This window comes from Drosophila teissieri, chromosome 3R (assembly GCF_016746235.2).
Source record: "Drosophila teissieri strain GT53w chromosome 3R, Prin_Dtei_1.1, whole genome shotgun sequence".
In the NCBI taxonomy this organism is placed as follows: domain Eukaryota; kingdom Metazoa; phylum Arthropoda; class Insecta; order Diptera; family Drosophilidae; genus Drosophila; species Drosophila teissieri.
In genome coordinates, this window is record NC_053032.1 from 11,592,160 (window position 1) to 11,618,467 (window position 26,308).

Genomic DNA, 26,308 nt, shown 5'->3' on the forward strand with positions numbered 1-26,308 from the left:
GAATATCTGATTTCCGGAATATCAGCTCACATGTCAGGCCTAACAAGTCAAACAGATGCTCCGGGTGAGGAGATGGCTTCCGTCCCGTCGAAGGACGAGCAAACTCGGCGGATGGAGCTCATCGTCGCACGCCCACGTATCGCATCGTAGCGTATAGCATATATCTCATTTCGTCTCATTCCGGCTGATATCACAGACGTAATCCGCATAATCTGCATGCAAATATATGTAAATTTATTAATAGTTGTGTGTGTACGAACAGCAAGTTTTTGGAAACGAACAAATAAATAGACAATTCGAAAAGACAAAGCTCCAAAACAGCTACAGATTGGTTTTTCTGACATTTAAACTCTGTTTAAGCGCTGGCTCTCCGCTTAAAGGAGAGCTCTCCGGAATGGGAAGGACCCTCTAGTCCTGCGAACAATGGTTAGTGCGGGTAACGTGAATTATTGATCAGTCTCAAAATTGAATTCGCAACTGCAGATACACTGTACTACACACCCCCGCCCTTCATATGTGTGTGTACTGCTTGTCTGTATTTATATTTAACCAGGACGAATTCAAGGGAAAACCCCGGAAAAGGAAGCAGAGGGAACCGAGAGCAGAGTTGTGTTTGGTGCGCAAAATAACCATAAATACGAGCCCCGCCATCCCGTCATGAATATTTCATGGTAGCTACAGCCAGCCAGCAAATCCCCATTCCCATCCCACAAATCCGCATCCATTCCGCGGGGAGCAGCCCCAGTTGAGGAGCCTCCAAATGGAGTTTAAGACTCTAATCGAGCCCGAGCCCGAGCCCAAGTCTGAACTGTGCCAACATTAATTGATCGGCTGAGTCGAGGAGCCAAGTTGGCCCCCCAAAAAATCCAATTGGGTTGCAGAGTGGGCGGCACTTGAGGAGACTCATTGGAGCAGTCGGCCCAACTTGGCCAGAAAACAACTTGACGGCGCAAACAAAGGAAGCCGAAATAAAACGAAAGTTCATTCGAAAAACATTTGCGGGGCATTTGTCATGAGAGTTTCGCCAACTTTTCCTGTCCCAAGCACTTGTTAAATGCTCGAAAGTATCGATGTATTGTTTTTGTCCTCCGTTGTTCATAACCCACAAATGCTGCTGTGACATAACCGAAAATCTCGTGGAAGCAAAACAACATCAGCCCAAGGACCAAGGACCTGTCAACAGACGGCTGAAAATAGGATGTCGGCATGGCAGTCAACTCCATCCCAACCTCCACCTCCGCCTCCACCTCCGCTCTCTGCTCCACCTGAAGCAACGGCCATTTAATTTAACACATTACGCGATATCAGCCAACAAAGAGGTGCAAAATGGTGCGGGCTCCCTCCAAAAAAAGGTATAAAAACATATACTGGGAAACGGTGTTTTGCCCGAGGTATACCCTTTAATCAGCGGTACAAATGCGAGTTGTGTCTAGGAGGTTCATCAAGCAGGCAACTTGCTGTTGAGTCAAATTTAATTTATTTATCTCACTCATTTTTGCATTTAAAAGGCTTTCTTGTTAATAAAGCGGGGAAATTTCATTAGACTGCAGCCTCTAAAAAGCTATGATATTTTTTACAGTTAATTTCTATACAGAATAAAAGTACCCCGTCATTATGGCATTTGCAATTTGGAACAAGAGCCATTAAGATGTACACAGATCAAAATTTAAAAAATACGTAAGCATTATAAAGTGAAATTTTAAAATAAGAGCACCTATAACAAATCTCATTATTACGATAATTATGAATTATAATTGTATCAATGGTATAGTATTCCACATAAGTTTCGCATACCTCAGGAGTACCACATACCCCGTATTTGCGACAAGTACCGGCTATAAAAAGCCAAATTTACGGAACGGCGTACTGAGCACGGCGTTTCCAGGTTTCCAGGTTTTCAGGCCGTTGACAGGGGGCATTAAGGACGAGCGTTTCCGCTGAGCTCGACTCGAAAGTGAAATGTGACAGCGAAATGTGTTGCAATTCATTAGAGAGCGAGTGGGTGGGTGGGTGTCCCCTTGAATCCCTTCCCTGCTCCATCCCTTTCCCATTCCTGCCCCATCTCTGTCCCGTCTAGCCCGTCACGCTTTTATATTAGGCACATGTGTGGGCGGTCCTCCATTGTGAGTCCTGGGGGCCTGGGCATATGTAATTATGATGACCGCATATTTTTTCACGCCTTATTTCCAGCTAAATTAATGTACGCCACCGCACAGAAACAGCTGGAACCGGAGTCGCACAGCCGTATTCCGGAATACCGAAGCCATTTTCCGGGTCTCGCTGAATCAGCGTTTTTATTTTATATTTTTTTAGCTTCCGTCCTCTTTGCCGTAAACAACTTAGTGGCGGCCACCGGGTTACCATTTGCAATGATAAATCACAAAAAATGAAGTCAAGGCTGCGTTGGGAAGTGCGCTATGCAATGGAGTCTACTCCCCCAGCGTTTACCCCCGCATTTCCAATAAATTAAAACTTCTCTGCGGTTCAGCTAAGCTTTTCTCAACCGAAACTGGGGACTGCGAGGCGGACATTGAAATGTTTAAAGATACTTATCAGCGGAGTGAAATAAATGGAAATGGCAGTCTTACTCTTTTAATTTTCGAGATTATGTATGGTACATAAGTGTATGGTAAGAAAGTCAACCCAGTCAGTGCCCGTAATATACGAGTTACCCTATGTGGTTTAACTTGGCAAATCTTTCCTCGTGCTGCAGATAGCACGTACTACCGTCATTTTGAACGAGGAGACGTGTTCAGAAAATTGCACATAAAACTTTTGCGTGACAATTTATAGCCGAATGGCGAAAACCACCGCTGTGAGTTGTGCGTTGTGAGTTGTGAGCATATTTTATATGTTTGGCATATTACCATCGTTTACCTTACCCCACCCTCCACCACTCCCACTTTTCGGGTGTAATAAAACTGCCTCTGGGTTGAACTTAAAGTTTATTAGCTAGGAACTCTTTCGGCTGGCCGATAGGTTCCTTACAGAGATCCATTCCAGGTGAACATTTATCAAGTACACATAGTTACACAGAGTCACACACGGTTACAAGTACTATATAGTGGGTATGGCATATGTATAATACAACTATACAAATTAGTTGGGCTAAAATGCTTAACGAGTCTAGTGTGCGCACAAAGGGGTTTCCAGAGGCCATCTAAAGTCCCGGCAGGCTCAAGTGCAGCTTGAAATCCGGCCTAGTTTTAGTTACAGTTTCACTTTCGCCCGTCGAGGAGCACGGAGCACGGAGTGCCGTGTGCCGTGTGCGATTGCTTAAACATTAAATGGGTTGGCCGGATTGGACTGGACACTGGACTGTGGACAGTGGACAGTGAACAGTGGACACCAGAAACTGGACAGTGGACGCTGGACACACAGTGTACCGTGCCTGCGGGGTTAGGCCGGGCTTGACCGGACTTGGCCAACAAAGGATTCGCCAGACATGTCGTTGGCAGCTCACCACTACACAGACAAACTAGACGCACACAACAAAGGCATAAGGATGAGGACATCAACAGCATCACCATCATCATCCTACTCATCCCGATGGTCAACAGTTGCCGACGGGCAACAGAGACTCGCAAATACTATAATTTGTCTTTTGTTTCGATTCGCTTCGTTCCGCTCGTTCCGCTCGCCTCGCACAATCAACGCTCACTCTGGAAAATACTATATACTCGCATAGGATTCGGATCTGGTCTAGGCAAGAATCTCAACTTCCGGCCAAGTCCAGTGAGTCTTGCAACAAATGGCGCCCGTTAAGTGACCTTTAAGATACTGCTCGGAGTGCGGCTTTCACAGCTTGAAACGGCAGTCGATTTTTGGGTTTAACAAGGCAATCTTTGTTAAAATCAATATTGACCGTAAGTATCTAAGTTTTACTAGCTGCGTTTGGCATAAAGGATGGATAGAGTGCGGCAAACAGCTTAGTGCCTTGCAAATGAATACTCAGTTGGTGAGGTAGTTGCCAAGAGTTGGCCAAAAGGTCGCTGCATTGGCTTCGTTTCCTAAGATATTAGTTTCAATTTCTGGAGGGACATGCGTGGTAACTTTTGGTAATGTGCCTTAAACTATTTTCTAAATTTTCTGTTTTTATGGATATAAAACGTGAATTAAATTCAGCAGTTTCGTCACACTAATATTTCATTATCATCTTCAATTGATTTAATTATAAGTAACAATGAGTTCCTTTAACACGAAAAGTAATAATAAGGGATATAAATAGTTGTACTTCTAAAATTCAATTTTATGTACTATCTGCACTCTAGTCTAGAGTCAACTTGATGTCCTTGCATTGGCACTACTTGTTCTGCTTTTCAAAAAGATTAAAATGTGCGTAAATAGTTCCCCCACTAATAAGCACAAATCTGCTTTTGTAAGGTGAATACAATGAAGTCGGTGAGCCAGCACGGCGAAAAGCTAAGGATATGCCTGAGATATTTCCCCCACCACCCCAAGTGAGCGTCGATTGTGCGACTGGGGACTGCGACTGTGACACACACTCAAGTGTTCAGTGATTCGGAAAGCGTTCCGGATCCGTATCGGCATCTGAATATGCATCTGCATCTTCATCCGCATCCGGAAACTAGCCACGGAACATGGCCAGGTGGTTGGGAGGACGCTTCTGCTTGCAAATGGGGCGACAAGTGAGCCGCCAGAAGGCAGTGCGAAAGTCCGGATTGTAGAAGGCGTAGATGAACGGGTTGATGGCGCAGTTGACCCAGCCAATCCAGGTGAAGCCGAACATGAGGTCCTCGAGGACGGCGGGTCGCGGCAGGAAGGGAATCAGCAGATAATAGACGAAGAAGGGCAGCCAGCAAGCAATTAGGCCGCCCATCACAATAGTCAGGGTCTTGGCGGTCTTGCTATCACGTTTCGTGGTCGAAACTCGCATCGGCATGCGGTGGTGGTGGTTGTGATGGGTGTGATGGCTCTGGGAGCCATGGTGCTGTGGATGTGGGTGCGGGTGTGGGTGATGGTGGTCGAAGGAGGATCGCTTCCGCTTTTGCTGGGCCTCCGCCTCCAGTTTCTCGTTGGTGTCCAGTGCGGCGGTGTTGGAGGTGCTGGTGTTACTCGCATTGCCACCCAGGCAGGTGTCCGAGAAGGAGGCGTCCGTGCCCACGTAGTGCATGCCCGAGGGCGTGGAGTGCATGCAGGGTCCTCCATACTTGCAGCTAATTGCCGAGCAGTGAATGAGCGACGAGAGGCGCGACACCTCGACCAGCTCGTAGAAGGTGGGCTGGTGCTTGAACGTCAGCGTTTTGTCCGCCACTCCAGCTGCAGGTCCAGTTCCAGCTCCAGCTCCAGTTCCAGCTGCAGTTCCAGTGACAGAGGAGCACTTGGAGCACTTGACGGACGACTGGTGTCCCTTGGCTGCATTCGTGGTGGCGCCGGGTGGGTCGTGCAGGGAGTTGAACCTCCAGCGAGACCTCCTGCTCGGTAGCCACTTGGTTGGCGTACAATGATAGTGCTCCGACTCCGAGATGAAGTTGTCCCCATCCACATCGTAGTCCGCCGTGCGCTCCGAGTGCTGGTGGAGAGACATAATGGAGGGGAATATGTAAGCACAGCACTGGCACAAGCGTAAGGAATAATTTAGATTGCATGTCCGGGCATAGAGATTCCGGATTTGGGTTGCTGTAATTACTTAGTGCCACTTTACGTCGCCTAATTTCTGCAATTACTTCAGGGTCTTGGCAGCAAACTTGCTTCACTGTTTTGTTTTCATTAACTTGACATTAAACTGGAGAGGGTATTTACAATTTGTATTTTTAAACAAGTATGCACTTTTTCAATAATTCAGAAAGTGTGCTTATTGCATTTTCTTGTCATTATTGGCCATGGGAAACACAATTGTCTTGAAGTTCAGTGTGCATTGCAACAAACAAGAGATAAGTAATTCATTTTACAGCCAAGAATTCATAGCAAACACAATTTGTGATTACAAAATTAGTTAGGCTCTGTTATCAAAGCTCAGCACTTAAAATATCACCCACAGTACTGGGCGATAAGTGCCGGGTACTCAAGTGGAATGCCCAGTGGGTATCCCAACTTAATGAAGATCTGCATTTGAAGTGTTGAGCACTCCCGGATCTTTTTCCCCAGTGCCTAGCAACTTAGTCCATGGCTAGCTGGTTAGCTGGTGAGTTGGTGAGCTGGTGAGCTAGTTAGATGTGTTAGGTGTGACATGATAAATTTCCGGACACATTTCAGGGGACGCAGAGGGGTGGACACGTACTATACCCGTATATGCTTGGGAGATGGTGATGGAGATGGTGATGGTGCTTACCGCATCGCGCACAATGCGCTGTCGCCGCGACGTGAGGACATAACCAATCTTAACGTAGACGTACAGCATCACGGTGAGCGGGATGAAGAACGATCCCATTGCCGAGAAGACCACGTAGCCCTTGTTTTGGTTGTAGCGGCAGTCCACGAACTCCGCCTGGTGCCGCCCAGCCTCGTACCTGCGAATGTAGATGTGGATGTGAATGGCAAATTGAATTCCAGTTCGAATTGCATGTGGTTTGCGCGCTGGAAGGATGTGAGATGTGGGATGTGCGATGTGGGATGTGGGATGTAGGGCCCTGGTTTGGTGGCTCTTGCGGTTGTGATTGCGGCTGGGGAACTGGGACTTGGGGAATGACAACTGGCTGAGTTAAGCCGGTCGCAATTCGAATTCAAATCCTAAACCCACGCCAGTCGGAGTAGTCCCTTCTGGAATCCTTTTGCTTATGCACATCTCAGGTGATGGTCATTCAGCCAACACAAACCGGAGCTGACTTTAAATCAATATGCGGAAGAAACCGATTCCAAGACAACAGAGTAGTGCCTTGGCGTACTCCAAATGTGCCAACTGAAGGTACAATCGTGCACTATGGGGAATAGAGTAACAAATGGGTACAATTTCGCACACAACCACTGTTGCTGGCAAGCTTCGCGTCACTTCTGGCCTTTTATACACATTACTCGTGGAATTAAGCCCTTTAAAAGCGCTTGAAATTTTATTTCGGCCCACCAAAACCAGTTTCGTTTATTGTTGTTCCCTAAAATAATTCATTGCTGCATTGTCGTTACTGCGAATGGAATTTTCCGGTGTAGTAATACAACTGAATTATCTCCTTGTTACCCTAAATAAGAATTACTCACGCTAATTACAGGACCCGATACCAAAATATCCCAACAGTATAATTGTGCACATGCCACTTTGTTGGTATATGGGCATTTACAAGACCTAATTGGAAATAGGCCATTTTCCCAGAAAAACCCTATTTTATATTCATTTATATAGTGCGATAATCAGTCAGAAATCTAAGGGAAATTAATACAGTAGCTATTCATTTGTTTAAATACAAATAAAGTAAACAAACAATGCTTAAATCAACTAGCCGAAAGTCAATTCTAAATTATTCATTGGGCAATAACAAATAATAGATTGCAACTAAAACAAACAGTTGCACCGCTGCATTTGCAAACTTTTTTCATAAAACTATTCCGCTTAAGGAATGAAAATGTGCAAGTGGCGCCATCTGCTGCCGCGTATAATTGCGATTTTCCCCCAGCACAAATTTTCGAAATTTTCCAATGTCCTGCAGCTGTGGCTGTAATTCGGCCTCAGCCCGTTTTAATGTGCCCTTTAAGCCGTGCTCTTCGGTTTCTGCCAAGGGGGGCCAAACTAAGCCATGGCCAATGGCATTAAGGACATGCTGGCTTTGTGGTGTGTGTGAGTGAGTGTGAGTGAGTGCTGGTTAATTTGGGCGCCTGGAAGTATGCAACACACAAGTGTGCGGCTTGCGGCTGAGAGTGTGTGCGTAGGTGAGAACAAAGCAAATGCGCCGCGGCAAACAAAGTCATTAACAACTCATTAAAACTTCAATGTAATGGCTGCACGACCAACAGCAAGAACGCGGCGCAATTACGTAATGTTTTTTAGGCGCAGCCGAAGGCACAAATATAATATAAATAAGCGTATGTATTTCGAGACCCTTTTGTAACACATTATCTATGCTGGGCCACCACACAGCCATTAGCCCGGAATAGAAGAAAAGGAAACAGGACTCCCAGCCGCAAAAAGCCACGAAATACGGTCACGCCTCCGGAAGGACAAATTTGGTAAAAAAAAGAAAAAAACGGGAACCCAATAAAAATATTTCACATTTCAATTTACACGGGAAAGAGTCAAAATGATATTACAGCAATTATTTTAAAAACATGGCAAAATAAAAACACATGTATCTAGAAACTTGGAAAAGTATTTAAAATATTTCCCGTTCCCTCGCTCATATTTATAATAAAAAAATATTATAATATTTTTATAATATTGATCAGAATCATGTGTTGCCTGTACTTGCAACCATATTCAATGCGTTTAATTAAATGATTATAACATGAACGCTCTTCTTAACAGATGAATGGCCCATCCATCACGGGCTACGGATAATTTTGCCCTCCGCGCAGCTGGCGCTTACTTACCAGCCCAAATAGGGTGGACATGTGATTGACAGGGCCGTTATCCACACGACGAGAATCATGAGGAGGGCCAGTCGCTTGGAGCGGCGCTTCTTGGAGTACGTCAGTGGCTGTGTGACGGCGAGATACCTGCGGAATAAAGAGCAGAAAAGGGCGAAATATAAAAGCCGGGCCAATAAACGCAACGGAAATGGCCGGAGAAATGCTGAAAAAACAAAAGCCAAGCGGACATATTGTTCGCAAAGCCGCAGACGGCTTTCTGGCCAGGCCAAAAGGCACACAACGCCAGTGGGCGTCGGTTATGTCCTGGTCAGGTTCAGATCCATGGCTCCGGCTCCGGCTCCAGCTCAGCTGGATCAGCTCAACTCGGGAGCCACAACACAAAACTTGGAAATGCCATTAAAATGTAATTGAAACTTCCAACAAAAGCAAACGAAGGGATGGGAACACGGGGAATGGGAATGGCAACGGGAATGGGAATGGGAATCCAAGCCCAACCCAATCCTTGGTATTGTGGCGTCGCACACTCAAAGGATATGCACTGGGAATGGCCAGGACAACGGTCATGCGGCAATAAAAACGTCAACAAATAAATTATTTTGCACTGTTTTTGCACCTTGCCATGACTTTATCTAAGGACTAAGGACCAACGACCAAGCACCAAGGACCGTGGACTGCGAACGTGGACTGTGGCCATTGCTATGACATCAACGGCAAATTACGAAATTAGTTGGCCAACTCACCTATCCAGACTGATGGCGCACAGGCTGAGGATGGAGCCGGTGCAGAGCAGGATGTCCAGCGAGATCCAAATGTCGCACAGTATCCAGCCAAAGCGCCAGGTGCCTGCAAAGAATAAATATTTGCGCCATGCTTCAATCGGTTTGTGCACCTGGCCGGGATTGAGGAGGCATTACACTGGCCGATCCTTCCATCTAAACCACTTTAAATTCTTTCTGGTATTGTTATATAAAGAAACAATGGCGAGTGTTTATCTTTTTGTTTTCATTTGGCTTTGGAAACCTAAAACAGGTTTCCTTTCACAGAGATTTCTGGCTTGATTGCATTTTCATACTTTTAATAAGTCCTAAGTAATTAAAGACCACTACAATATACATATTCTTCCAAGCTTGCCTGTGGTTAAATTAACATAATTGGTACCACTTAAAAGGTTTAAAATAACTTCTGCTTCATTTCAAATTCTGATTTAAATTCAGAATTTCAGAATCAGAACTATCAAAGGTTTTCCATCGAAACCCATAAAACACTCGTACCACTCACAAGATGTTTTGCCATAAAAAATATGTATATTTGGGCAAAGTAGAAATTTTATAATTTTCGCTCTGGGACTATTTTGAATCGGAATCGACCAAATGTGCCCCCCCATCGATTTGGGTAAATGTTTACTACCCGAACTTCCACCGGTGAGCGCCAAATAGTAAACACTGGCCCCGATTCCTTCTTCCCGGGAAGTGTAATGCCCCACAGAGCCATAAATCTTCAGCCATCGATGGGCAGGGACAGGCCCTCCACTGCCACCACTCACCTGTTATGTAGAGAACCACCGATGGAGGCATCACGCAGGTCCCGACCAGCCAGTCGGTGATGGCCAAGTTCATCACGAAACAGTTGGTGACCGTGCGCAGGCGGCGAGTGGTCAGGACGGCGAGAATGACGAGTGTGTTGCCCACCACGGTGACCAGGATGATGACCAGGAAGACGGCCACCGCCAGCGACTTGGGCCACGCCATGCTCACCAGGTAGGAGTTCATCGAGGGCACACCCACCTTCTCGGCTCCGGTGGCCATCACTTCGCCAGCTGGTGCCGCCGTGGCCTGGATGGGCAGCAAAGTGCCATCCGAGGAGTTCGGGTTTCCACTGGCCACAGTCAGCGCTGTTGACAGCAGCTTGGAGTACGGCAGCATGGCATCCGGATGTTCCAGCGCCGTCATGCCGGCGGGTAACTCAGGCTCTTGGGGTGGACCTTATTCGCACCGAAGGCGACAGGAACAAATTGATTCTGTGTGGGCGAAACGTAGGTCACTTAATCAAGCGGCTGCAAAGGGAAAACTGGGCTAGGTACCGTCCGTACGGCAAACGCGCTGGCGTCATTAGAAAAATGCTAGAAAAATGCTTGAAAATGCCGGAGAAAGACCGGAGACCAGAGCGTCCAGAAGTGCATACAAATAATGGAATTGCCTGCGACCTTACACAATTTCCAATTACGGCCGGACTGTGGCCACATAAATTGCAATAAGTAAGCGTAATTGGCCTTGGACAGCACGCGAAATACACAAAATGGGGCGAAAGTAATTAGCGCCCATAAATTATGCCACCGAACATGCATAGACCGAACAAAACACAGAAAAAGGCATCGGAAAATTTAAATGATTTCCAATTAATATTGCCATTTACAATTCAATTTCAGCTCCGTACGACCACCGTACGACCAGCCGGCAAATAGTCTCGCCCGAAAATCATATATTCGCCTGTTCTCGCACTGCTCTGTTTATATCGCTCGAAAGACTGGAAATAAATAAATCAGGCACATGCTCCCCCAGAGGAATTCCTATGGTTAAGAATCGGAATCCAAATCGGAATCCAAATCGGAATCGGAATCTCTGTGCTGCCGGGGCGACCTTCGATCGGATGACACTACAGCCGGTCTCCGCCGGTGCCCCCGCTCCCGAAGTCTGCTCATCCACGTCCACACCCGAAAGGCAAACAACTTGAGCACACACTTTGCAAGTGAGAGTACAATACGGGTGAATCAAAATACGGGTACTCAAAACTGCATCTCTCCGAACGAGTATCTCGCACTCTATGCACGGTGCAAAACGGTGATGTCTATCTATTCGTACAAGATCAATAGGAACTGAAAAGTATTTGCTTTGGTTACCTACCCAACATCGGTGAGATATGCGCCTTCATGTGATTGAACTGATTTTATAAATAGATTGAACCGATAAGCCAGCGGGATTAGCACTTAATGGGAAATCGTTTATTAGGTGTGTTCATTCCATAAAACACATCATTTTGCGGTCAAAAATAACACTTTTATAGTTCACTGTGGATAGGAGGATTACTAATAGAACATCGCACACAAATAAATATATTTCACTCTTCACAAAAACCTTATCATACAAGAGTTCTCTTTGGTAGCAGCTAGCATTTCAACAGTTTGTGGTTTGGAACGCATGGTTTAAACGCATGAAGTTCAACTGAATTGGGCTTAGTATTGTCACTGAAATATTGGCCTTTCTGACCCAGTTGCTACACTTATCACTGATTCCATTTCCGAATGGCCAAATTCGAATCGATCTGTAGTGGAAGTTGCATGTGCGTTGTTTATAAATAGTTAAGTGATTAGTCTCCGGCTCTGCACAATGGGCTTTCGTGGGCAATGTAATGCCGCCATTTGTCAGCCAGCGATGGGTCATAGGTCACGACATCGAGCAGGATCACTGGGTGGGTATGGGTGTGGGTGGTTGGGTGACTAGGTCAAAGGGTGGGTGGGCGAAGAGGTCGATGGGTGGGCGGCCCGAAAGTTTCTTATCCACACGCACAGCTGCCGCTGCTGCTGCCGCTGCCGTTGGCACGCGTTGATTACAAACTGACAGTTGGCTGTCGGTTGTCGGTTGTCGGAGCGTCCAACCTGAGATGCCGACGATGCTTCTGCACCCAACCCCCTCTCCCTCTCCCTGCCCCTCCCCGACCAGCTGCTCCAGCATTCTCGTAGACCGGGCCCAGCCCCATTCCCCTCCCGCTCCACACGGAGCAGTCAACGTAGCGTATGCGCGATATTTTTTCTCATCTTTTGTTGTTGCGCTTCTTTTGTGTTGTCGACTAAAGTACACAAATGTCGGCAGGTCGAAAATTCTTCCAATGCTTTACATTTTTTATATCTTTCGGCTCATACTGTTCGGATTTATTATTTGCTGTACTCTGCCATTGTGAGCGTAGTGCAAATAGATGCGAAAAGGTGGGAGACATTTTTGGGTTTGAGGGTATAGTTCAACACCAGCTGAGTGTATATGCTAGCTATCTTAGTCCTACCAACTAGCTAACTTGTTTTATTAACTTGCTTTAAGTTTAAACTGTCAATATTGACATGATTACCAGATGTGAATCGATCTTTAAGATAAATCTGTACTATGACCCTTTTTATCGTATCTACGAGGGCATTCCCACTTCGGTCTACAAAACTCGCCGCTCTATCATAATTTTCGGTATTTATTTTGTTGCTGTTGTTTTATCACGCCGCACACACATTTGCTCGCATTTGTTTGGAAAATATTTAGAAAATCTGATACAAAATTAAAAATCCGTGTAGATGGGAGGGGACGGGGGCCCAAACTGACTAATCGAAGTGCTTAGCCCGCGGATTAAGTGCAAACGCAAACCCAATTGGCTACATTAGACTTTCGCACGACCAGAGTCATAGAGATGAATCACCAAGCCTTGGCAGTACCATGCAGACAACGGGCCCCAGAAGTAATGTGTCCATAAAAATTAACGCAGAAGGAAAGGTGTATTACGCAGAGGTAACAGCTGCCAGTGAACCCGGCGCTTGATGATGGCAGTTGGTTGGGTGGTGCGGTGGTGCGGTGGTTCAGTGGTTCAGTGGGTGGTGCTATGCTGTTGGGCAGGGAGCGTGGGCGCAGTTACTGCCAGAGTCTCATTAATATGCATTCCGCAATTAACCGGCGTATTCATTTGATTAGTTCGCGGCGGGTGAATCCGAGCAGACCAATCCGAGTGTCAGATCGCAGACTTGTTGCGCACAAACACAGTCACTGGTGCATAAACACAGAGTCACACGAAACGCGACAACCTCATTAGCTTGGCTTTTGGCCGCAGATAGCGGGCAGTTAATTGATAAATTTATCAGTTGATTGCGGCCAGATGTTTGGCCAAGATCAGCAAAGATACATATCCATATCCATATCCATATGTGTATGCACACATTAAAACACACTTTTCGCACATTTGGCGTTTCGAGCTCCTACATCACGTTTGCCACGGATTTCCCCGACCTTTTGGCTTTTGGCTTTTGGATTTCGACTTCTGGCCCTGGGCTCTTGGCTTTTTGGACTTTTTTCACTTTGGATTCTGCCTGGGTTTTTGCGGCCAAACGCCAGGACGTTCCGTGAGCGACTGAAACTGAAATGCTTGTGGGCCAAATAACGCATTTGGCTAATTTGCCAAACGCGCTGGCTTTCGTGCTCGCTTGTGTGGGTGTGCGTGCCGCGCTGCTGGCTGTTGCGTTGTGTACTCAGAGGGCTCACTGTACAAGTCGTTCGCGTTAATTTCGCTCCTCCCCACTTGTATTTCATTTTTTGTGTACTTCTCGTTGGAAAACGTATTAATTATGCATTTTCTTTGAGCTTGTCAGCAGGATTCGTTCTAAGGACCGTGCGACACTCGGGCGAATGAGCAGCCAGGAATTAGATGAGATGAACTGGGCTCAGTGCGGAATTAGGAGTGTTTCGCGGGGACATTGGTTCCACAAGCAGATGGTATACAAATGGGGCCTATTGAATTGATAACAGGAAAATAAGTTAACACCATCGCGGAGAACAAGTATCGGCTATTGAATAAACCTTTGTACATTATAAGTTATGAAAAAGATGGCAATGGTCATCTGCACCCAAATACTTCGAATATTTGTTTTATATTGGGTAAGGAATGTTTCCAATTAGTAGCTAAAACAATAAAAACAAAGAGATCCAGCAATCCGAATTTAAGCCTGTAAGGTCAGGCTTACTTTAATAATGTAGAAGAAGAGTGTTTTTCTGTGTTCTACCATAAGTATACTTGTAACCTATGAAATTTAGTTGCATGAACTCCTTGCAACTTTCTATCATAGTTTATAGATATTTAAAGTCATTAGAAAGTAGCAGAAACCCTTTTTAATAAACCATATAACTCAACTCATACAGTTTGGCAATCTATTCACAATTATGGCCCAATGGAGTCATTTCCGTGTGCGTGTGTGTTCCAGTGTGTGTGTTTCGGTGGACAATGACATTCAGTTGAAAGAGGGCGTAGCAGGAGGTGTTGACGCGCAGAAATCGATCGTGCCCATTTTGGAGCTGTCACTCAAATTAAGCACATTAAAAATCCATAGGGATTTCAACACCCACATGTCACAGTCGCCGTTTATGCCACTCCCCCCGCCCAACGCCCCCATTTGCCCCACAGCCCCCCCTGCCACGCCCCTTCCATGTGCAACTGTATTACACACGCACAGTGTCGAGTGACACGGCTGTGTGTGCTCGACAAACACACACTCGCTTAGACAATGCTAATAAATTTTCGTTTTATGAGCATTTGGCTTTTAATTACCGAACTAAACTTAAACGCGGCACTAGCACCAATATGCCTGCTTGTGTGCGTATCACAGTGTGTGTGTGTGTGTGGTGTGTGTGTGAGTAGTTTATTTGTACAACACGCTTGATTTGGCTTGATTGATCTACGCACACTGGCAGTTGATAGATATGGGTGACTTTGGAGGGACCTAATGCCAATTGTTGTCATAGGCGCACAAGTCGTAAAGTTCAATTGTATTTTCCTTCGAAATTGCGGCCATAACTGGTTGAACAGCACCATTTTCCTGCTCCACTTACTCCGCCGCGCACTTTGTGCAATGCAATGGAACCCATAGGCTTCCATTGAAACGCCCAGTTGGCCAAGGCTGCCTTGGCTGATATGACAGGAGCACTTATTGGTGGCGGAAAGACGGATGTAACCATTTGGTATTGTATTGCTTCTTTGTTGGTACCACAAATGATTATGATGATGTATACAAAAATAATTTAATACGCGGTGGAAACAGTTTTGGTAGTTCTTAGCAGGGTTTGTGCGGGGTCTGTGCTGCGGGGTGCGGGGTCCTGGTTGCGGGGTGCGGGACGCGAGTTGCGGAATGCGGTACAAGACGAACGAATATGTGAACAAATTTTTTCAAAAGTATAGGCGTGGCAGTTTAGTAGCCCCACTGATGTACAGCAAGATTATTTTTTATGATTAAGAACTGAAACCAAACTAGATCACTTCATGAACCAAAATAACTGCACTTTGATTTATTTTCTATTCATTTCAAATAATGTTCCAAATGTTCCTATGACAGCTATGTGATATAGTCGTCCAATTTAGATCAACTTAAAATCGAAATGATATATTAAAAAAAAACTGGTGTATGTACTTATATATATAGCTGTTGGTACTGATAAATGAAATATATATACTTTTTAACACTTCCAACTAGATCAGCATACCTGAGGTTATTATGACCTGAATACTAGATCTGGATAGCTTTGCAAAATCAAAATCTTCCCTGACTGAAGAGAAAGCAACAAAGTTCTTCATATCAAAGAGGAAGATTAACAGTCATAATAATAATAGTCTTTGCCACAACAACGTATTAGTCTTAGTCTTTTATATCAGTGAAAAAGTTTATTTCTAAATTTGGCCTTAAATCAAGGGGCAGTCGTCCCATTGCACAAGCGATGCAAAAGTTCAATTCATTCCACACGGGATGCCACAGAAGCCGCTTACATCCAAAACTCAAGCGGATCTCCTCTCGATCCGATGGGTATTCAATAGCAAGAGGCTGCTAGTGCTATCCTCGCAGTCAGGCACACAGCTCCACCAGCTGCAACGCGAGTCCTTGGAACAGATTGGCATTGGCTCCATTTAATAGGCGATGCCAGTGAGCTCCAGCCACCTGAAGATGAAGCACTCCTTGAACAACTGCGGTCGCTGCTACATGCGCTGGATGACGCATCCCTTGAAGGAGTTGAGCCTGGCGTCGATTTCGCCCTCCTCCAGCTCGTTGAAGGCGTAGATGTCCTGGTAGCAGGATGGCGAGATGCACTGCCGGATGCAGTTGATCTTGGCCACGCCCACGGGACTGAGGCTGATGCACTGGGCGTGCTGGTCGCAGGTCACCTCCAGCTCGTGGTAAGTTATTTCCTGTTCCATTTGGGCATTTATGGTTTGAAAATGGGTCAGTGGACAAGAAAAATCAATAGGCTCGGGAACTCACGTTCTTGCTGGTCTCCTTGTACGCGTACTCCGGGAAATTGAACGTCGCCGCCTTCGGAAACAGCTTTCCATTCAGCCCGTGCATCTCCTTGTAGCCATTGGCGAAATTAAACAGCGTTATTGAGCAGACAACGAGCAATATCGCAGGACGCGTCATTTTCCCTTCACTTGTTTGGTCCTTTTGGCAGCCAGCTGTTTGCCAGGGCTGAACAGCTGCAGTCTGTGCAAGACATAGATGGCGCCCCTGCTGGCGGTGTAGAATCGCGTGTAAGATATATGTAAGATGGTGTAGAGATACACGAAGCCTACATTTGTGATCTGCTAGTTGTACCCGTTACTTGTGGAGTCAGAGGGTAGGCTAGACTTGTGGAAAGTATGTAACAAGTAGAAGAAAGCGTTTCCCACCCTATAAAGTACGTACATTCGAACGTCGAAGCCTCGGAAGCTTTTCAGCTTTGAAAAGATTAGATATGCAGAATCTAGAGACGCCTTTTCATTTTAAATGTTTTTTTCTCATTTCTATCGATTTGTAAAAAAGTGTTAAAAATACTCATTCTGATAGTCAGGGCACTTGACTATGCGTTCTCCCTGGTTATACCCGTTACTCGTAGAGTAAAAGGGTATACTAGATTCGTTGAAAAGTATGTAACAGGCAGAAGGAAGCGTTTCCGACCATATAAAGTATATATATTCTTGATCAGGATCAGTAGCCGAGTCGATCTGGCCATGTCCGTCTGTCCGTCCGTCTGTCCGTCCGTCTGTCCGTCCGTCTGTCCTTCCGTATGAACGTCGAGATCTCAGGAACTACAAAAGGTAGAAAGTTGAGATTAAGAATACAGACTCCAGGGACATAGACGCAGCGCAAGTTTGTCGATTCATGTTGCCACGCCCACTCTAACGTCCACAAACCGCCAAAAACTGCCACGCCCACACTTTTGAAAAAGGTTTTGATATTTTTTCAGTTTTGTATTAGTCTTGTAAATTTCTATCGATTTGCCAAAAAACTTTTTGCCACGCCCACTCTAACGCCCACAGACCGCCAAAAACTGCCACGCCCACACTTTTGAAAAAAGTTTTAATATTTTTTCTTTTTTGTATTAGTCTTGTACATTTCTATCGATTTGCCAAACAACTTTTTGCCACGCCCACTCTAACGCCCACAAACCGCCCAAAACTGCCACGCCCACACTTTTGAAAAATGTTTTGATATTTTTTCATTTTTGTATTAGTCTTGTAAATTTCTAACGATTTGCCAAAAAACTTTTTGCCACGCCCACTCTTGCGCCCACAAACCGCCAAAAACTGTCAGTGCTGAAGACTCTCCTTCGCACTTCCACTAGCTGAGTAACGGGTATCAGATAGTCGGGGAACTCGACTATAGCATTCTCCCTGGTTTTAAATTGGGTTCTAGCGATAATAATGAAAACGAAACTACAAAGACACACCTTCAGTACTCTTCAACATCAATATACAGAATTTTAATCCATTTAAAACGGTTTTTACAATTATTTTCATACAACAAAACAGTATTCTTGAACATTTAGAGTTTTAAGTCCGTACATGCAAACATTTAATAACATGTAATGGGAAACCACTTAGGTGTTATCCGGGGACAAGCTCGATTCTGTAGGCAATACTTTTCTTAGCTAAAACTGCGTACCCTAGGAACAAGAACTTAACTATGACAAGATAACGTAAGCAAACTTATGGCTGTGAAATATCGAAATATCATTAATCGTGGGATGCTAACAATACTGCAACAGATAGCAAATCAAGGAGAGAGCATAAACTAATAGTACACGTATATATCATATATCACAACGGGGTGGGAAGAGGTGTGTTCACAATACCCAGGTTCGGTTCAAACATAATCCTCGCTGTTCTTCAGCATCTTCTGCGTCTCGGCGCCCATTACTGTCTGCATTTTGCAGGTGAGTGAATTATGCCTCTGGATGGAGCCGTGGATTGTGAATCTGGTGGTGGCTTGTCCGGAGAGGCTGTCCTTGTACTTCAAGGCGCTCTGCCGGCACAGGCCCAGTCTGCAAGGAACACAGCTTGTATGAAGTAAATTGCATCTACAGGATAAGCATTTTTCTCTTACTTTGACAGCAAGGTGAACAGATCCTGGCGATACTGGGACGTCAATATGGCATACAGGTAGGGATCCGCACAGGAGTTCAAGGGGTAGAAGAATACTAGCAGTATTTTCGACTTGGTAACGTTGATCAGTGGGTATCCGGCCAGCGCGGTGAGTCCGAAGAAAGCAATGGGCGACCAGCACGCAAAGTTGGTAAAGACCTAGCAGGAGTAATGCATCATTGTACCAGTTCATGCAGTTCACTTGATAGGCCACTTAAGCCCACTCACCAAAAGGGCCATCTTCTTGGCAACGCTCAACTCGCCCGGGTTGTTCTGGTGGGCCTGCCGAGTCTCGCGACCCAGGGAAAGATAGATCTGGGCATAGCACACGGCTATGATGGAGAAGGCCACTCCGTTGCAGCCCAGAATGGCAATCAGGTACACGGTGTCGTATACATCGCGGTTCTCCATCGGAAGGCAGATGCTGCAATGAGCAAGGCGCGCATTTGAGCCACAAATTTCGGGGGGGAGTGACATGTTTACTGGCTCACCTCGTCGACGAATAATTACTTATGCCAAACAGGGGCAGCGAGGACATCAGCATGGAGTAAATCCAGCCGCCCAGCATGATGAGCGCAGCAGGACGCAACTTGATGCGGTGGTTCAGGTACATGGCCTGCGTGATGGCCAGCCAGCGCTCGATGGTAATCACGGTCAGCGTGAACACCGACAAATGACTGGCGAACACGGTGAGAAAGCCGGCTACTTTGCAGCCAAGCCCTGCAGTGGGGGAAAACGGAGGAGACAGTGAAAACTAAATCCGCTAAACGCGCTGCAACCGCAAATCAGGGGCACCCACCGTACTGCCAGTCGTAGGCGAAATTGAAGTACTCCCCCATGGAATGCGCATCGATGCAGGCCACCAGCAGCAGATAGAGGCCCAGGCAGAGGTCGGCGAAGGCCAGGTGGCACATGAGGAACCGCGGCACAGGGGTCGACTCCGGCCTGGAAAAGTAGGAGATTATAACCACTTCAGCAAAAGAGGGAAATTTTAAGTATTTATAATACTGAAGCATTCTTAGGGTAAGCCTCAACTGGGAAGTATGCTTGAAATTGTGACTCAGCCTCAGTTTTTCCGAGTGCCTTTTGCCAATGGGAATTTAACGACTTACCTAATCGATAGTATTACTGTCAGCACAGCCACATTGCCCACCACGGCTAGGGCGACCACTATCCAGACGGAAATGCGAAGCCATTGATAGCCCATCACATCCTCGCAAGGGTTAAGATCATTGGGCATGGGATAGCATTCAATATTGGGTTTACTGCGGTGGATGCAATCTGGTTTTAGTACCGGGTAATGGTTATTTAAGAGGTGAGGTGACACTCACCGGAAAGTAAAATTGCCGCAGAGCTCGGCCGACGAGTCATCCTCTGGGTTCAGGACGATCTTCTCGTGAAAAGTGCCCTTGTTCATGGTGTCATCGGCCATGTAATCGAAGGAGGCGAACGTGATGGGGGCTATGTCTGTTGATGAGTCGTCGGAGCCGCCGAAAGTACCGAAATCCTCTGGCACATCGAAGGAACTATCCAAAGTTGACCTCTCCTTCCGGGATCCGGAGTCACTCTTGCACTGCTTCCGCCACTTCTCAATCTCCAGCATTCGCTGGGCATGTCGCTGCGGATCGTGCCGGGATGGGAACTGAAAGGCGCAGCAGTGGAAGGAGTGGGTGAGATAGGCCCTCTGCAGGTTCTATAAGAAAGCAGAACTTTGAGGATGTATTATTTGGGAGGAGGTGACTGTTACTCACCCGGAAATTGTAGATGGAGGGTATGGTCTTCAGGGTGTGGGTGTTCTGAATGTACAGTGCCTCGATGTTCTGGAGTCCAGTTGAAGGAAGGCCAACTAGCGAAGTGCTGGAGAGATCGCTGTGGAGATACAGATGCAAAAGGTTGGCTTATAGGTGCAATTAAAATAAAGTTCCTGGCTTACAGTTCAGCTATGTCTATGATGCCATCGAAAGCGTTGGGGTGCATCACTTGGAGCTTTTGGTTTTCCTTCAGCGACCTAAGAAGACACACATTTAATAACTATTGCCTATCATAAACCGACTTAAACTTGCAGTTTGGCTATCTTGGAGCCGAAGAATGCGGAGTCATCAACGTAGCTTATTTCATTGTTTGCCAAAATTCTGCAACGATTAGAGCTCTTCAGAGATTACTCGAATATGGAGGAATAAACCATTTATACGTACAATTGGGCAGTCTTTACTTTTATGGATTTACTGTCAATCCGAGTGATTTGATTGTTATCGAGATCTCTGCGGAAAGATAAGCACACAATTAGTAATGCCGAGGGAAAGGTGGGTGTTGCTGTTGCTACTCCAATGCGCTACTAACTACTCACATCATTTGCAGGATATTATGAGGTGGCAGGTGGCCCAAGTCGGGAACTCTGGTGAGCCCACTGTTTATGATGCGTCTGTGGGAGGAAAGTGCCAAACTATATTTGCTATACTTTACTATGCTATAGTTAGACTGCGTGAACAGCAGGAGCTCACCCACATCCTGGCTGAGCTCTTGCCCGCAGGATTATTAGGTTTGTGTGTCATACAAGCTGAGTGTAAATACTTCTGTGGCGTGAAAATGCTTTTGTATTCTGCAGTTCGCGTAGGGCAATTAGGGCGAATATTTATGTCCCACTGCATGATGGACAAGGGAATTCTCCGACCATGTTTATGCAATTCAGATGTATCTATGTATCTATTTTTTTGCCAAAATGTGTCGAGGAATGCTCGGCATTCGAGGCAATTAAAACATATTGCGAGGAAAGCGCACAATCCGGTTGGGTGGGTATTAAGTGCTATTTTTACCGATGACACAACATATTCCCCATCTTCCGGCCGAAATAAAACCACACAGCTGTGCGTGCTTATTGACTTGCGCGCCACCATGAGTCCCCAAGCCCTCGAATCCTCGAATCCCCAGATTCGCACAGATGGGGCATCTAATGCTGGATTTGGACTCACATTATTTCCACGGTGTCCGAAATGCCAAGGAACACGTCCTTCGAGAGGAAGGTCAGCTTGGGAGCGTTGGTGATGTAGCTGAAAGGACAGATACGCGCACATGTGGTAATAAGGTAATAAGGGAGTCCGGAGGCAGAATCAAGGCAGGCCGCCACTTAAAATCAAGCCTTACATTGTTCGCAATAGAGTTAAATTAGCAAAAGCGCCGTCCTGTATCAGTTCCAGCTGCAGGCAGTCGGTGAAGGCCCTGGCAAGCCAAAGGACAGTTAGTATACGTACGCATAGGACGAGGACAGAGGATCCCCATATCCCCATATAACTCACACGTCCAGCAATGTGGGCCCGTACACCTTCAGCCCCGTGTGGCGTAGGCGTGGCAGCCCCGCAGATGCAATAGTTAGGCGCTGGATGGGCAGCTTCAGGGTTTGCGGCACGCGGTTAAGTCCGTCGCCCTCGCAACGGCACTCCACCTCCTCCACCTGTGGAAATGGTGAAAATTGTGGAAATAGTGGTTTTAGTGCAGGTGCGTGGGAGTCTGTGCAGTTGCGAAAGTAATAAATACTGTGACATGCAGTGTTAACCTCTTTTTACCAGGTACTTCTAAAAATAAAAGCTCAGGCTTTTCACTTGCAACGAGCTCCCATCGATGGCGACCCCTTGCCATGCTGCGATCTTGAACTTTGGCTGTTAGCAGCTATTAATAAAGTTAGTGGGTAACCTAATTTCAGGGAAGTCAAAATCACTTCAATCAATCTAAAACTTAATGAACGCCGGCAAAATGATGGCTTTGACTCTTTCAATTAACGGCTACCCCCATATGCGATTCAGGACTTAATTGCCTTAAAGTTGCCACGGACACTCAACTAAAGCATCGGCCATCGATCCGCCCTCTACTTTCGCTGTTTGCCTAACCTTCAAGTGCTGCAGTTGACTTTGGAGGCCAGCACGCTGGTGGCCAGCTGGTAAACAAATAGAGTTAAGTAGAAAGTGCGCGTCTATCAGTCACTTACTTGATTACTTGCATTCCAGCAACAACACTTCCAGGCGGACGGGGGCACCGCCTCGGCCGGGGGCGTGTCCGTCGGCTGACCCAGCGACAGGGTCGTGGGATTGGGGTAGACATCGAATCCGTGGTGGATGTCGTGGCAGTTGCTGGCACTCAGCACCCCGCCGCCGCCGAGGGCACTCGTGGCGTATACGCAATGCCGGCCACTCAGCGACGTTAGCAGCAGATGATGGAGGAGCAGGCGGCACTGGAACTCGAATGACAGACACTTCAGGCCCCTCTTTGTGCGGCAAGTGGGCTCCCTCCGCTGGGACAGACTCGGGTGCTTTTCCATGGCTCTCTCTCTGGTTTCCGCCCAGCGATCCTAGGTACATAGTGTGCGGCTCATTTCCTCTGCAAATATCCGTAGCCGTTTTTCTGCAGTCTCACTTCTAATTAGTTTTCGATGCGCCTCTGCATCTTGGAGCCGTAGTCTGTAGGAAACGAAATGGAGCAGGAGCGGCAGCAGGTTTAATGGGTGAATAATGAAGCCATCAAGCTGCGCGTTCGCTGGGCAAATGATAAAGTTAAATAGCATCGAGCAAATAATCCACTGCTATCCCTGCTGATCGGCAGATATTTGGCGGGTCGCGAATTGGACGGTCACGTTGTGAGGCGCGGACGCGTGTTTGATTGATTTTCAAAACCGTACAAAAGCCAGAGACCAATCGAATAAACCGAAATCAGATGAGAGCACTGCTATCCCCCAGCAAATTTCTTGGGCAATCAGTGCGCGGCTAAAAGACCGCGCAGCTACAGTGAAGCCCATGGCAAGGAGACCAGTCGAGAGGACACTGACTTGCCTAAAAAAGGCAGGCGGTCAGGCAAACAGAAGTAAAGTAAAGCAAATATCGAGCGGAGTTTGTTAATTAACATATGCTACTGCAGGCATAAAGCTCATTTTTAACCCATGGCATTATTTTTAGACGCAGTGTCTGTAAACATTTCGTGTCACGTTTTCAGGGTCTATAAAATTTCATTTCGATCACCCCCACGAGCCATGGGGTCTGTGTATGGCTCTGTTTGCGCTTAATTTTAGTTCTCGCCAGCTAATTGAAACATTCAGTTTCGCTTAATTAGTGATACCATAAACCCAGATTGGCTGGCAGCTCAGTTTTCGGGACATATATCCCCCCATACGAGCCCAGACCCTCAACTATTGCTGTTTGAATTCCGCCCACTTATCAGAGACCTCAAAGAATGCCGACAGGTGTGCGCCATGTTTCAACCTCTTAATTAGCAAATATTTGTTCTGGCATGTGCCCCAGCTAGCTTTACGGCGGCGATCTTTCGCCGGAGTGCACAATCTGGCTTTATCTCCGGCCCTTTGAGGAGGGAGAACTCCGAGAGGTAATTAGCACCTACGGCTGGCAACTGGGCGACCTCCGCCGGAATGCGAAAGTTACCGTGAACCTCTGCCGGAATTCAGAATTCAATGGCAACTCGTTCAATTCGTTGGCCGTGAACCGGGCAACAGATTTTCCAATGAAATGAAAGTTATCGCTAAATTCCAAATATGTGACGCAAATGGTTTACAAAACATAATAAAAATCTTTTGAGTACACAAAATCCATCGTTGGGCTGCGTTAAATCAATTATTTACACAATATTCTGCTTGATTGGCAGCTCTGGCTGATTATTTGCATTCGAATCCACACCGAATAGTTAGCAGCACTCAATTGGATTAAATCTAGTTTGGCGACGCGTCGCACCAGCAATTTTGCATTCCATTTAACTAATTCCCCCTTCAATGGCGAACATCAAGTTGGAGTAATTAGGAAAGGCGGTCACGATTAAGTGGGAGGAAGGCAGAGGATTCTGGTCTCTGGTCCAGTGAGTGCGAACGGAGCCCTCATGTCCGCTCCCCAAAAAATAGTTATGGTGTCGTTTTTAACGAATTAATGTTAATTGCCGCATTAACAACTTGGTGGAACAAGTCGCCTCGAATTTATCAAGCGCAAAGCGCTATATTGTTCATATAGATCGAATTAGAATGTTCTAGCTCAGTGGCCACCAAAACATTCTGTCAGCAAATTGTATTTTTTTATGCCATTACCTTGATGTTCCCAGAAGTGGTTATGAATTTTTCAAGAGTAAGAGGAACATAGCGCCGCATTCGTTTTATAAATTAAGTTAGCTTTGGCTGGCCGCAAACACTCGTGTGTTTCTAAGCCAACAGAGTGCATTTTAATTGGTTTTAAATTGTATTTTGTGCGTTTAGAAAGCGCATTGTCTTGTTCATCGAGTCAAAGACACAATGACACTTCTCTGAATTTTGAGGTTTATTAGCACCGACTTACAAGCTGGTATGCGACGGCGAGTCACCACATCACAAAATCAGTCCGATTCAATAAAATCTCAGATCTCACATCTCACATCGCCTCACCAGCGAATAGGCAAGACTGCACATTCGCAGGTGAACTCTAGCAGCACCATTAGGGCGATTACTTTTCGGATTACGGAACACAATTGGTGATTTGTTTCGCACCCGTGAGTTTAATTAGCAATTGCCGTACACAATCAGCACACAGACACATAGATTAGCTGTCCATGTTTACGGCTAATCGTCGATTTTGGGCGGAATAAAAATGGGCGGAATAAAAATTGATAATTTTACGGCCAGGTTTTTCATCACTCACACACACACTCATTCCAGTTCGCTATCAAAGGATAGATCGTGGGATACATTTTTTCGACCATCACATGAGCGTATAAACTCTGAATTATAATGGGTTGTCCGAGAGTTGTTTGGCCAGGCAATTATTTCATTCAGCACATGCACACGCACACCCGCTTTCCCGACTTCCCGCTTTTCCTTTCCGTAAACAAATCGAGACGAAAGGGTCCGTTCTTGGCCAAGTTGCTCACCGGAACAGTCGATATCCAGGTTTTTTCCAGTTTTGTCTTCGGCCGAACTGGAGTGCACCTGTGCACCTGTTGCAAGGGATTACGCCCAGGCCACAACCGGAAACCAGCGGGGCACGAACTGCTCCAAAAATCGGAAGTGGGACGACGAACAGCCGAACAGCCGAGCAACCGAACAGTCGAGGCACCGAGCGCGAACAACCGAGCAGCTCCAGCAGCTATGGCGGAATGAGAGCTCCAGCGCTGTCCGAGCGACGAGCAGCCAGCTCGAACCATACACATCTGCTCCAGCTTTGCGTGTGTTGTTGCCGTTGCGCTGCGTAGCGTTGCGTTGCGGTCGGTTCAGGTGAAAGCTTTCGCATTTGGACGCCCAGCACACACACTTGTTGAGCTGCCTTGTGGTCAGCGCCTTTGGAGCCGCGGGGGCACGTCTTTGGGCCAATTGTCGCCTTGGGGCGCCCTGCACACAATCTTCACAGTGCGGGCCAACTGCAGTGATTTGTATAGTTTTCACGGTAATAGCTTAAAATATGTATATAAATAAATGAAAATATATGAGATAAATGCGCCCACGAAGCCGTGAATGGAAGTTTCAATGGCCCAAGAGTCCTGTACAGCACATTAGGGGCATCATTACAATTAGCAGTATTGCAGTAATGGAAGACACTTCAAATTAATTAGGTAGATAAATGAAAAGATACAAGTGAAAAGATACATGCATCATGGAAGCCCTGAGCGAAAATGGGCACTCATATGATTATACCAGCAGTAA

The 26,308-nt window shown here is 46.3% G+C and overlaps 3 protein-coding genes across 5 annotated transcripts; all 3 read right to left on the bottom strand.

Annotated features, from left to right (window-relative positions):
- Window positions 1-3,789: 3,789 nt before the first annotated feature.
- LOC122620975 (probable G-protein coupled receptor No18) lies at window positions 3,790-11,512 on the bottom strand. The gene is made up of 6 exons (XM_043798678.1): window positions 11,376-11,512; window positions 10,019-10,492; window positions 9,216-9,318; window positions 8,476-8,601; window positions 6,293-6,470; window positions 3,790-5,533 (listed from the first exon to the last, which is right to left on the bottom strand). Exons 2-6 carry the CDS (start codon window positions 10,422-10,424, stop codon window positions 4,589-4,591), a joined length of 1,758 nt encoding a protein of 585 aa, XP_043654613.1. The 5' UTR covers window positions 10,425-10,492; window positions 11,376-11,512; the 3' UTR covers window positions 3,790-4,588.
- Window positions 11,513-15,871: 4,359 nt separating this feature from the next.
- LOC122621407 lies at window positions 15,872-16,726 on the bottom strand. Its single transcript, XM_043799257.1, has 2 exons — window positions 16,520-16,726; window positions 15,872-16,446 (listed from the first exon to the last, which is right to left on the bottom strand). The coding sequence occupies exons 1-2, from the start codon at window positions 16,673-16,675 to the stop codon at window positions 16,237-16,239; spliced, it is 366 nt and encodes a 121-aa protein (XP_043655192.1). The 5' UTR covers window positions 16,676-16,726; the 3' UTR covers window positions 15,872-16,236.
- A 1,253-nt stretch (window positions 16,727-17,979) lies between these two features.
- Window positions 17,980-25,775, bottom strand: LOC122618988 (lutropin-choriogonadotropic hormone receptor). 3 transcript variants are annotated; one of them, XM_043795617.1, is made up of 17 exons: window positions 25,540-25,775; window positions 22,637-23,105; window positions 21,951-22,105; window positions 21,799-21,873; window positions 21,627-21,704; window positions 21,005-21,079; window positions 20,853-20,918; window positions 20,721-20,789; window positions 20,591-20,665; window positions 20,409-20,526; window positions 19,989-20,350; window positions 19,770-19,922; window positions 19,457-19,602; window positions 19,149-19,377; window positions 18,886-19,081; window positions 18,620-18,816; window positions 17,980-18,557 (listed from the first exon to the last, which is right to left on the bottom strand). In XM_043795617.1, the coding sequence occupies exons 2-17, from the start codon at window positions 22,964-22,966 to the stop codon at window positions 18,380-18,382; spliced, it is 2,502 nt and encodes an 833-aa protein (XP_043651552.1). In that variant the 5' UTR covers window positions 22,967-23,105; window positions 25,540-25,775; the 3' UTR covers window positions 17,980-18,379. The 3 variants fall into 3 exon arrangements, with proteins under 3 accessions (XP_043651552.1, XP_043651553.1, XP_043651554.1); XM_043795618.1 differs by having other exon boundaries at window positions 22,637-23,181; XM_043795619.1 differs by lacking the exon at window positions 25,540-25,775 and adding an exon at window positions 24,972-25,387.
- Between the last annotated feature and the right edge of the window lie 533 nt (window positions 25,776-26,308).